General features: G+C 40.0%; 1 protein-coding gene across 3 annotated transcripts in view; it reads right to left on the bottom strand.

The window, feature by feature from the left end:
- The window catches only part of RUNDC3B (RUN domain containing 3B), a 163,075-nt gene that overhangs the window by 1,142 nt on the left and 149,573 nt on the right, over positions 1-12,360 (bottom strand). For all 3 annotated transcript variants that reach the window (XM_006891445.1, XM_006891446.1, XM_006891447.1), the window contains one exon: positions 10,963-11,084. In XM_006891445.1, coding sequence (XP_006891507.1) covers positions 10,963-11,084 — 122 coding nt within the window. The remainder of the gene's footprint in view (positions 1-10,962; positions 11,085-12,360) is intronic.

Genomic DNA, 12,360 nt, shown 5'->3' with positions numbered 1-12,360 from the left:
TCATTTATTGAATAAACATATACTTATCACTATTATGTATGATCAGGAACTTCGTTAAATGCTATAGAAAAAAATTCAAACCTCGAGTTGCAATACCTAATTAAGAATGCTTTGGGCAGAATATTAAATGATCCAGGAAGCATTAAAAGAAGATGGAAAGAGTATACAGAGTCACCGTACCACAGAAAAATTTCATGAAGCAACGTGTGAGCAAGAACCTGTGGTGATGAAGGAGGAAGTTCAAGCTGCTCTGAAAGAATTGGAAAAAAACAAGGCCCCAGGAATTGATGGCATACTCATTGCCCTATTTAAACAAGCAGATACTGCCCTGGTTGTGATCACCAAGTTGTGCCAAAAAATCTGGAGGAAAACCACTTGGCCTACTAACTGGAAGAGATCTATATTTGTTCCCATTCCAAAGAAAGGCAAAATCCGACAAAGTGTGGAAATTATTGAACAGTATCATTGATATCATTCTTCTAGGTGGTATAGCACTGGTCTGTGCATTGCTGTACAGAGGTGACTCATGGTTGCTGTGATGCTGAACACTGTGACAATGATGTGCCAATCGTGGTAATTAATGGGTACCGATGGTGGACAGTGTTGGCTGGAGGTTCCCAACTAAAACAAGCCTGGAAGCAGGAATGGCATCCACTTCCGAAATGGTTTGCCTCCGGAAACCCTATGTATGAACAGTGCTCAGGCCTTTCATTCATAGGGTTGCTATGAGTTGTCTACAACTCGACAGCACCTAACAACAACAACAACCACTGATATCACATGAAAGCAAGATTCTACTGAACATTATTCAAAAACGACTGGAACAGCACATCAACAGAGAACTGCCTGAAGTGCAGTCTGGATTTAGAAGAGGCCGTGGCACCAGGGATATTATAGCTAATGTCAGATGGATCTTGGCTGAAAGCAGAGAGTACCAGAGGAATGTCTATCTGTGTTTCATTGACTGTGCAATGGCATTTGACTGTGTGGATCACAACAAACTGTGGTTAACTCTGAGAATAATGAGAATCCTAGAACACTTGATTGTGCTTATACAAAACTTATACTTGGACCAGGAGGCCCAGAGCAGAGCAAGGAAACACTGCATGGTTCAAAATTGGGAAGGGTGTGCACCAAGGATGTATCTTTTCAACTGATATGCAGAACAGATTATCTGGGAAGCTGGGCTCTAAGAGGAGAAGTGTGGCATCAGGATTGGAGGTAGACTCATCAACAATCTTTGTTATGCAGATGACACAACCCTGCCTGCTGAAACTGAAGAGGACCTGAAGCGCTTGCTGTGGAGGGTCAAGGACTACAGCCTTCAGTATGGATTGAAGCTCAACATCAAGAAAACAAAACTTCTCACCACTGGCCCAATTGGCAGCATCATGATGGATGATGAAGCAATTGAAATTTTTTACAGTTTCAGTTTGCTTGGCTCTACAATCAACACTCTTGGTACCAGCAATCAGGAAATTAAAAGACAAATTACACTGGGGGAAAGTCTGCTGTCAGAGTCCTCTCCTAGGTACTGAGGAGCAACGATGTCAGTCTGGAGATTAAGGTGTGCCTGATACAGGTCATGGTCTTTGCAATTACTTGTTATGCTTCAGAGAGCTGGACAATGACTAGGGATGATAGGAGAGTTGATGCCTTTGAGCTATGGTGCTGAAGCAGAGTACTGAATATGGACTGAGCATGGACTGCTAGAAGAACAAACAAGTTCGTCCTGGAGAGGGTGAAGCCAGGCTGCTCCTTGGATGCAAGGATTCTGAAGCTCTGTCTGACATACTTTGGACATGTTGCAAGGCAGGCTCAGTCCATGGAGAGAGACTTCATGCTTCGGAGGGTGAAGGGACAGTGCAGGAGAGGAAGTCCCTCAATGAGATAACTCCGTTTGGGGTAATGGGGATAGGTGTGTCAGAGTCAAGATTGTCAACGGACAGAGGAAAGTTTAAGGCTGTTGTACACAGGGTCGCTATGAGTTGCAAGTGACTTCACAGCACATAACAACAACAAGTGGCAAGAAGCTGTACTGCAATCCTGAAGACTTGTGGTTCGAGGACACCAGCCGTTCTGTGGAAGAAGGATGGGCAGTCTCCTCTCATAGGATTAACTCTCTCTGAAAACCAGCTGGAGGGTGAGCTATGGGTCAATTCTGACTCTGTGGTACACACCACCACCACCTCCACCACAACATGAAAGAGAAATGACAGAAAATCCACTTCAGCAACCGAAGTAAAAAAATTCTTCAGAGCTGAATTACTAATTTTCAACCAAGTGTACGAATATTAGCTATAAATGACTGGCTGGGGACTCTAAAAGCTTGTTTTGCAAATTAGCAGACTTATGAAAAAGATGAAAAACTTAAATTTTACTCAATGTTACAGTAAAGTGACCCAGATTAGACGTTTCTTAATGTTATATATGATTTCAAACAGCCTCTCTGAAATGTTTTCATACTTCTTTTGCCTTTGCAAACCATTTGATAGTAATAGTTTATGTTGTTGTTGCTGATTGCTGTCGAGTCAAGCATGACTCAGTGGCTCTATGAACGAAAGACCTGATGCCTTTCTATAACTTTCGTTGTTTCTCCAAGTTCACAGAGTTTCCATAGGCATGTGGTTTACAAAGTGGATGCCATTCCTGCTTCCAAAACTGTTATAAGCTGGGAACTCCACCAAACAGTGTCCACCTTGAGATACCGTTGTGGCATTTGACATCCCAGTGGCACAAGGCTCAGTATTACAGCAACCCAGATTACTTCAGTATAGCAAACTGACATAAGAATGATACACAACTTAAAAGAATATTCCTCCAAGATATAACAACACTAGTCTCACTTCATGGTGGTTAAGTGCCATCAAGTCGAATACGACTCATAGCGACCGTATGAACAAAAGACCTGAACCCTGTTCTGTAACTAACTCTATGTTCATAGAGTTTCCAGAGGTATCTGGTTTAGAAAGTGGATGCCACTCCTGCTTCCAAACCTGAATCAATCTGGAAATTCCTCCAAACACTGTCCATGATGAGTAACCATTATGACACAACTATGGCACAGTGTTCAGCATTACGGCAACTCCACGCTACTTCAGTACAGCAAATATACAGGCTAATGCTGTAACATTTAAAGCAAGTTCATCCAAAAATGAATTCATTTAGCCTGAGGGATTTTAAAGACAGCCATGCCCAACAAATGCCGTTGACTATAATAAACTGAGTAGACACTCCGCCCCTGGGTCCTTGCCACCTAAACCCAGCAAAGGTCCAGTCAGTTGACACCCACCATAGCTTATAGTTTATTAAATTACAAACTCTGAGAAAGGACACAGACTTTGCTGTAGCATTTACTATATTGCCAATGCATCATACACACAGTGGATACTCATTAAGTGTGTAAGCAATGAATAAATGATTCTGCAGAACAGCACTGGAACTCAAACTTCCCTTATCTGTTTAACAGTGGAAAAGGCATTTTTCCTCTCAGCCCATTCTTTCCTTTGTTAAAATGGGGGGGAAAATACCAAAGAGGTACTGACCACACTTATTTCACAATTTTGTTTAGAGATAAAGAAAAGGATAATACAAACTGTCAAAAATTGAAAATAGCTATAGAATGGAAATTGTTATATTCAGATTTAAAATGTTTATTCTATTAAAAGAACAACAAGCATCTTTAAATGTTTAAGCTTAGTGACTGTGTTCAGGTAAAAAAAAACATTAACAGTAATTTTTTTCTTTTTAAAAAAGATGTAGTCATTTTCAGATGTTTATCATAATTATCATGCTATGTCAGGGTCAAAGGCATAGATATACAGATGTTCCAAGCAACCTTAGAGACCTTTCTCTGACCAAAAACTATCCTCTTGAGCTTCTTAACTGTCAAGTCAGAACAAACCCATACCTGGTATTCCAGTGGGTTTTCAGAGGCAATAAATCGCACAGGAAGAGGCTGCCCATCCTTTTCCCATGAAGTAGCTGATGGCTTCAAACCATATGGGATTGTAGTGCCACTTCTTACTTCTAGGCTACCAGAGTTCATTTGTATTTCATCACATGCCCCAGAGTCTTTTAAAAGAGATTTACTGCTTCTGCCATTGTTGTTGTTGTTGTTACTAGATGCTGTGGAGTCCAGTACAACTTACACTGACCCTGTGAATGATAGGCCTGGACCCTGCCCTGTCCTGTGCCATCCTAATCATGTCTGAGCCCATTGCGGGAGTCACTGGGTCAATCCATCTCATTGAAGGTCTTCCTCTCTCTTGTTGACCTTTTTCTAAGCAATATTTCCAAGAAATAGCCTCTTAGCAACATGCCCAAAATACATGATACAAAGCTTTGCAATCTTTGCCTCTAAGAACATCCTGGCTGCATTTCCCCCAAAACACGTATGTGCATAAATGATACACTTTTCTACATTTGTTGTTTTCTTTTTAGTTGTTGTTGCTAGGTGCCATTGAGTCAATAAGATTCATAGCAACCCAATGAACAAAAAGATCTGAACCCTGTTGTTTCTTGCACCATCCTAATGCTTCCGGACACAACAGCCCACTGTGGCAGTCACTGTGTCAATTCACCCAGTTGAGGGCTTTCCTCTCCTTTTCTGACTCTCCACTCTAGCATCAGGTTCTTCTAGCCCCTCTTAGTAACATGCCCAAAGACTTACTGTCTCTTAAAAACTGCTATAAGGTCAGGTCTGAATTGGTTCTGATGTGAGAGCAGCAAGTTGAGTTAATGTCTAGGCTAATGATCTTTATGTGTTCCAGTCAGTTTTTGAGAGTTCCCCTAGAGTCATAACTCCTGTATTCCACTCTCTGATTATTACAGCTGTTTCTTCTCCTTTTTAGTCATGCTCTATCAATGAATGTAAAATCTCAAGTTGCTGAACACTTTTACTCCATGCGTGTCGTTAAAGTTGATTCTACTTTGAGTAGGTGGCTCTTCCCCAGTTGTATTCTTATTGCCTTCCATCCTTGCTCAGAAATCTCTAATGTGTTGCTTTTGAGTCGGGGCCAACTCACAGCTGACTCTTTCGTGGGTTTTCAGAGATGGCACATCACATGGGAGGAGATTTCTCATCTTTCTTTCTCGACGCTACCGGTGGATTTGAACTACCGTCTCTAGGTTAGCAACGTAATTCCCTACAGACCATACCATTAGAAAATGTACTGCTATTTATAAGGTTTTCACTCTTCAATTATTTTAAAAGTAGATCGCCAATCCTTCTCTTTTAGTCTTTGACTGTCTAGAAGCCCTGGTGAAGCGTGTCCACCACAAGTGGTTTAGCTGGGTCTTTAGAGTGTCGGTGGCATAGCTTCCTCCATCATAGCAGCCCTCAAGCCATGAGTGTAGAATCAACTGAGGTCAGTTGTGACTCTTACTAGTAAAGGCCATAGAGATTCAGATGAGATAAAACTTAAGGGTCTTCTGACTTTTTCATTTAACAGTACACCCTGGTAATCTCCACTTAACAATTTATAGATATTCCATTTTTTTCTCTTTTTTACAGCTGCATAGTGCTCAATTGTATAACCCTGTTAAATATTTTAATGTATTGTTGTTGTGAGGCAAAGCCTCATCATTCTTGACTCCAAAGAACACTCTGGCTGCACCCTCTCCAAGATATATCTTTGTGTTCTCTGGGCCATCCATGGGATACTCAGTGTTCTTCTCCCACACCACAGTTCAAAGGCATCAATTCTTCTTCTATCATCCTTAATCACGGTCCAGCTTTCAGATGCATAGCATAGATTTATACGTCTATACATTGCTAATTACATATATTTTTAATGTAGTGGTTTGCAACTAGTAATCTCTGGTGGTGTATTGCCAAGAAACTGCAAAGCAATCCCAAAGGCAGGTGGTTCAAGGCCACTGCCTGTCCATGGGGGAAGGATGGACAATCTCCTCTGTGAGATTAACTACCTCTGAAACCACCAGAGGTCAGCTATGGGTCAGTTTTGACTCTATGGTACAAAACAACATACATTAAAATAGGGTGCTCTGCTGGTCTAGTGGTAAGAATCTGTACTGCAATCTAAAGGCATGTGGTTTGAGTCCACTAGCTAATCCATGGGAGAAGGATGGACAATCTTCTCCCAAGCAATTTAAGTGATTTAACCCGCTACAAGGTCAGCTATGGGCTGGTTCCATCTCAATGATACACAACAAAAATACATTAAAATATTTAACAGAGTTATACAGTACAGCACTATGCATCTGTTAAAAAGAGGGAAAAAAATGGAATATCTATAAACTGTTAAGTGGAGATTACCAGGGTGTACTGTTAAGTGAAAAAGTCAGAAGACCTTTACGTTTTATCTCATCTTAATCTCTATGGTCTTTACTAGTAAGAGTCACAACTGACCTCAGTTGATTCTACACTCACGGCTTGAGGGCTGCTATGATGGAGGAAGCTATGCCACCGACACTCTAAAGACCCAGCTAAACCACTTGTGGTGGACACGCTTCACCAGGGCGTCTAGACAGTCAAAGACTAAAAGAGAAGGATTGGCGATCTACTTTTAAAATAATTGGAGAGTGAAAACCTTATAAATAGCAGTACATTTTCTAATGGTATGGTCTGTAGGGAATTACGTTGCTAACCTAGAGACGGTAGTTCAAATCCACCGGTAGCGTCGAGAAAGAAAGATGAGAAATCTCCTCCCATGTGATGTGCCATCTCTGAAAACCCATGAAAGAGTCAGCTGTGAGTTGGCCCCGACTCAAAAGCAACACATTAGAGATTTCTGAGCAAGGATGGAAGGCAATAAGAATACAACTGGGGAAGCGCCACCTACTCAAAGTGGAATCAACTTTGACGACACGCATGGAGTAAAAGTGTTCAGCAACTTGAGATTTTACATTCATTGATAGAGCATGACTAAAAAGGAGAAGAAACAGTTGTAATAGTCAGAAAGTGGAATACAGGAGTTATGACTCTAGGGGAACTCTCAAAAACTGACTGGAACATGTAAAGACCATTTGCCTAGACACTCACTGCTCTCAAATCAGAACCAATTCAGACCTGATCTTTTAGCAATTTTTCAGAGGCAGTAAGTCTTACAGGAGACTATTCATTGTTCTCTTTTGGCTTTTAATCATGTGTCTTTTGCCTGGCAGAGCAATTCCTCATCCACTACACCACCAGAACTCCCTATCTAGACACTGCTGTTGTGTACCGTCAAGTCAGAACGGACTCATAGATAACCTTCTGGTGGGTTTTCAGAGGCAGTAAATCACACATGAGAAGAGAGCGTATCTTTCTCCCACAGAAGAGCTGCTGGATTAGAACCATGTTCTTTGGGCTGGTAGCATAACTCCTTACCACTAAGCCATCAGGGCTTCCTGAAATCTATAGCTATACAGAGAGGGTTTTCTTGGTTGTAATCTCTATGGAAGCAATTTGTCAGGTCTTTCTTCCATGGAGCAGTTGGATGAGTTCTAGTCCCCAGCCAGTGTGGTTTGTAATTGCATCCAAATGCCAATCACTTGCAACCAGCGTGATTCTTATCAGGTAAGAAAACACTAATGTGAAATATTATCCTGAGTATGATAATGATGAGGCCTTAGAATGTCTTCAGTTCTAGGGGACATATGCTAAGGTATTTAGGGGTGGAATATCATGATCCTTCCAATTTATATTCCACTGGTTAAGGGGAAAAAGGAGATTTCTGGATAAATGAAAGAAAGATGGAAAAAAGAGCAAGAGTCAGCAAGTGTGGCAAAATATGAACAATTAGTGAATTGAGGTAAAGGGTATACAGGGGTTCAAACTCTAGTTCTTCAACTTTTCTGTAGGTTTGAAGTTCTCCAAAATAAAAAGTGAGGGTGGGGTAAGGAACAAGCCCACAATTATGCATCAGAGAACTGCTGAACATCCCAATTTCACAAAGAAATGATCTCCTGGCTTTTCCTGCCAAGTTTCAGATGGTAGACTGCACACTTCTGAGGGTCTTGGTGGCACACATAGTTAACCAACTGGCTGGTAACCAATTGTCCCACTCAAAGGCACCTCAGAAGAAAGGCTGGACAAATTACTCTCCAAAAATGAGCCTCTGAAAACCCCATGAGGCATCGCCGTACTCTGACACACATGGGGTCGTCGCCACCAGCCAGCATCAACTCCATGGCAACTGGTTTGGGTTGTTTTTTTTAAAATGCATTGTATGTCTCCTCTGTAATCCTTTGCCCACGGGCAGTTACAGGGTTTTGTTTACCTCACAATGCTTTTGAGCAGTACCCGCTGCTTTTCCTTTCTGAGGAGGTTCTGAAGAGGTGAGGGCACTACAAAGTACCTAAGTACTTCAGGAATCCTCCAAACAGAGTAGAATAAACCAACATGATTATTTGACTGACATCTATCTGGCTCCCTCCCAATCCAGTGGGCGGTAATGATGTTTTTGTGGGGTTTTTTAATGCTTGTGCTCTTTTATTTCCCCACAATTACATGCCAATCTACAATTATCTCAAAGCAAACCTTTAATATTTAAAAGATCATTGACAGGGAACTTTCTGTAAGGTTAATAAGCATTGTGGAAAAGTGCAGAATGCAAAAGCTTAATACTAAGTGTGCAGTACTAAGTCCAAAAGTCTTGTACATCTGTTTCCCCCTATCCTGCTTAAGTCCTTATATTTTCAAAGTAAATTACTAGATTTATGACTTATGCAATAGAAAGTAAAAGCATCTGCAGGTTTTTCCAATCTAAATTAATTTAGAGGAACTGACAAAGTATTTACATTTGCTTGCTTAAGAATGTTTAGATTGTTCTTCTAAAATAAGTATATTTAGTAAAAAAATGTACAAAGAATTTTATCTATTGCTATTTAAGGGTTTATTTCTCTCTTCTTAGTAGACTCACTGGTTATTGTTTCTACACGTGAAGGCTATTGGTTTTTTGTATAAAAATTTTCTATCCCACTAGTTTTCAGGCGCACCTCCATTGTCTAAATTAGTTTTACTGTTATTTCTCTTGACATATTTCAACAAATAGATGTAGCCTTAGATGTGCTCACCAGGTTGTACCAAGAAATCTGGAGGACAACTTCCTGGCCAATTGACTGGAAGAGATGCATATTTATTCCTATCCTAAAGAAATGTAATGCAGCAAAATGTAAAACTATTCAAACAATATCATTAATATAACATGCAGTTAAAATCTTGCTGTAAATGATTTGTTTGAATATGACTACAACAGTACAACAGAGAACTGCCAGAAATACAGGTCTGATTTAGAAGAGGTTGTGGCACTAGGGATATCACTGTGATGTCAGTTGGATCTTGGCTGAAAGCAGAGAGTACCAGAAGGATGTCTCTTGTTATGTGCCATAGAGTTGGAACTGACCCACAGTTGACCCTCCAGCAAGTTTTCAGAGGTATTAAGTCACACGGAAGGAGACTGCCCATCCTCCTGTGGAGCAGCTGGTGGATTTGAACTGTGTCCTTTGGGACTGTAGTGTAGCTTCTTACCACTAGAGCTCCCCTAGAAGGATGTCTATTCATATTTTATTGACTATGTAAAGGCATGTGATTGTGTGGATCACAACAAATTATGGCTAACATTAAGAAGAGTGAGAATCTCAGAACACTTGATTGTGCTCATACAAAACCTATACCTAATAAAGTATTGTCTGAACAGAGCAAGCAAACACCACACAGTTAAAAATCAAGGAAGAAGTGTATCAAAGATGTATCCTTTTTCTATGCCTTTTTAACCTATATGAAGAGCAGATCATTCAAGAAGCTGAACTTTAAAAAGGACAATGTGGCATCAGGATCAGAGGAAGATTCATGAACAATCTTGCTTGCCAAAAGTGAGGAAGACTTGAAGCACTTGCTGTAGAAGATCAAGAACTATTGGCAGTGGGTCAGTTCTGACACTATAGTATGCAACAATATGGTTCTGTATGTTATGTGAACTATTGCCAATGGATTTCAGACCTAGTAGAGCAGTAATGTTAGTGCTGGAGTTACTAAAAAAGGTGCAGGAATGTGGGGGACATGTCCAATCTCATGGGAGTTGGTTTTGTGCTGTTGATATTGTTGACAGAGACGGTTTCCCTTTGTGTAGCTGGTAAAGGCACAGGGAAAATCTGAAGTTAGGGACCTCTCCAAATTAATGAAGAGTAATGATGTCAGTTTGAGGACTAAGGTGCATCTGATTGAGGCCATGGTCTTTCTGATCACCTGCTGTTCGTCTGAGAGCTGGACAATGAATAGGGTTGACAGAAGAATTGATGCCTTTGAGCTGTGGTGCTGGAGAAGACAACTGAACATCTCATGGACCGCTAAAAAAACCAAACAAGTATGTCCTGGAGAGGGTGCAGCCAAAATGCTCTTTGGAAGCAAGGGTGATGAGGTTTTACCTCACATACTTTGGGCATGTTGTTCTTAGCTATTCCTTGGAGAGGGACATGATGCTTGGAAGGGTAGAGGGTTGGCAAAGGAGAAAAAGACCCTTGACCAGGTGGATTGACGTGGTGACTGCCACAGTGGGCTTGAGTGTGCTGGGAAGTATGAAGATGGCACAGGATAAGATAGGGTTCAGAACTATTGTTCATAGGACTATTAAGAGTTGTACTTGACTTGAAGACACTTAACAACAACAAAATTCAAGCATTTATTCTTTTATACATGTTAATTTCAAAATCTACTCCATTATGTCTTTTAAAACTGCTTGTAGTGTGTAAAAAATAGAGAAGTATACCTTCACTTAAAACATTCAATCTGTGAACCAAGTCATAAAGCATTCTTCTCTTTGACCATATATCCTTATGCCAGATTCCTCACATTCTGTCATTCATTCATGAAAAAGAAATAGGAGCTGGCCATTTTCAACCATGATGGCAGCTTAATTCTTAGAACGCTTTGTAATAATATCACTTTTCAGTAATGTCCTGCAACCAAAACATAGAGGTTAAGTAAAAAAGTAAATTTAAGATGAATATTTGTTTTACCTTCACTGATTAAATTTAATGTGTCGTGTTTTCCATCTCCTTCTTGTGAGTGGCTTGGATCCAGCGAACTCTGAGAAAGGCTACCTTCAGCTGATAACTGGTCAAGACTTTGATAACTTTTCCTGTAAAACAAGGATGAAATGCTATTTAAATTTCCTCTTCATAAAAAGAGGATTTCCAAACACATTCTTTAAAGATTGTCTTTAATTTTTTTTCATTTTGTGGTTAGTTTCCTCTCAAATCTTTCCCTAAATACTTGCCTTTATCCTAGATTCCATGACATTTTTCCTTCTAATCGATAACTTTCTCTAGAGATGTATTTGTCTAATCTACCCAAAAGGCAATATAAAAATGATTTCTCAAATAAATTTAAATTCTTATACTCAAGTTTGATATTACAACTGATAAAATATGGGGAGTTCTGATTATTGCCAATAAATAAAAGATTGGAAAAATCTATAAATCACTCTTAAATAGAAATAATACTGCAAAATTTAATACTGAACTAGTATTTTCCAAGCATGCAAAAATCTTTCATTGCCTTCATATTATTACAGTTACTAATAGCAATGACAGAAAATTATCATTAGAGGTTCCTGTAGGTTAAATGATTTAATGTTGGATAGTAAAGCCCTGTTCGCCTATGTTAATCTCCCATCAAGGCCACTAAAAATAAAGACAGAAAATAGGCAAAGCCCAATAACATTACCGAGACAGTTAGTTACTTTAAATAACTTGTACTTATTGCCTGGAAATTTTATGTTGCAAAACTTATTAATGAGGAACTAATCTAGTAGTTATACATTTATTTTCCCCCTAGGAAATGAAGAAAGTAGTAGTGGAATAATTTTGCTAGCTTGAGATCCAAGTATTGTTCTCAGTTTATACAAAATTATTTTTTCAAATATCAAGAGTATAAAAAATCTTTTTGTTGAGGTGTACCATTGAGTCTGACCAACCCATAACTGTCTCTCAAGTGGGTTTTCAAAGGAAGTTAGTCACATGGGAGTAGACCTCTCATCTTGCTCCTGTGGAGCAGCTGGTGGGTTTAAACTGTGTACCTTTGGGTTGCCAGTGCAACTCCTTACCACGAGGCCACCAGAGCACACAATTGGCACCAGCAGTCAGGAGATCAAAAGATGAATTGCATTAGGAATCTGCTATCAGGGATCTCTCCAGAGTGCTGAAGAGCAAGGATGCCAGTCTAGAAACTAAGATATGCCTGATCCAGGCTACGGTCTTCAGAATTACGTGTTAGACATCAGAGAGCTGGACAATGGCCAATGATGACAGAAGAAGAATTGATGTCTTTGAGTTGTGGTGCTGGAGAAGAGTACTGGACATGCCATGGACTGCCAAGAAAACTAACATGTCTGTCCTGGAGAGGATGAAACCAAG

This window comes from Elephantulus edwardii, unplaced genomic scaffold, assembly GCF_000299155.1.
Source record: "Elephantulus edwardii isolate Elephantulus edwardi_28Jun2011 unplaced genomic scaffold, EleEdw1.0 scaffold00098, whole genome shotgun sequence".
NCBI classification, from domain to species: Eukaryota; Metazoa; Chordata; class Mammalia; order Macroscelidea; family Macroscelididae; genus Elephantulus; species Elephantulus edwardii.
Note: the sequence above shows the minus strand (reverse complement) of the source record. Positions and strands in the feature narration are given on the sequence as shown.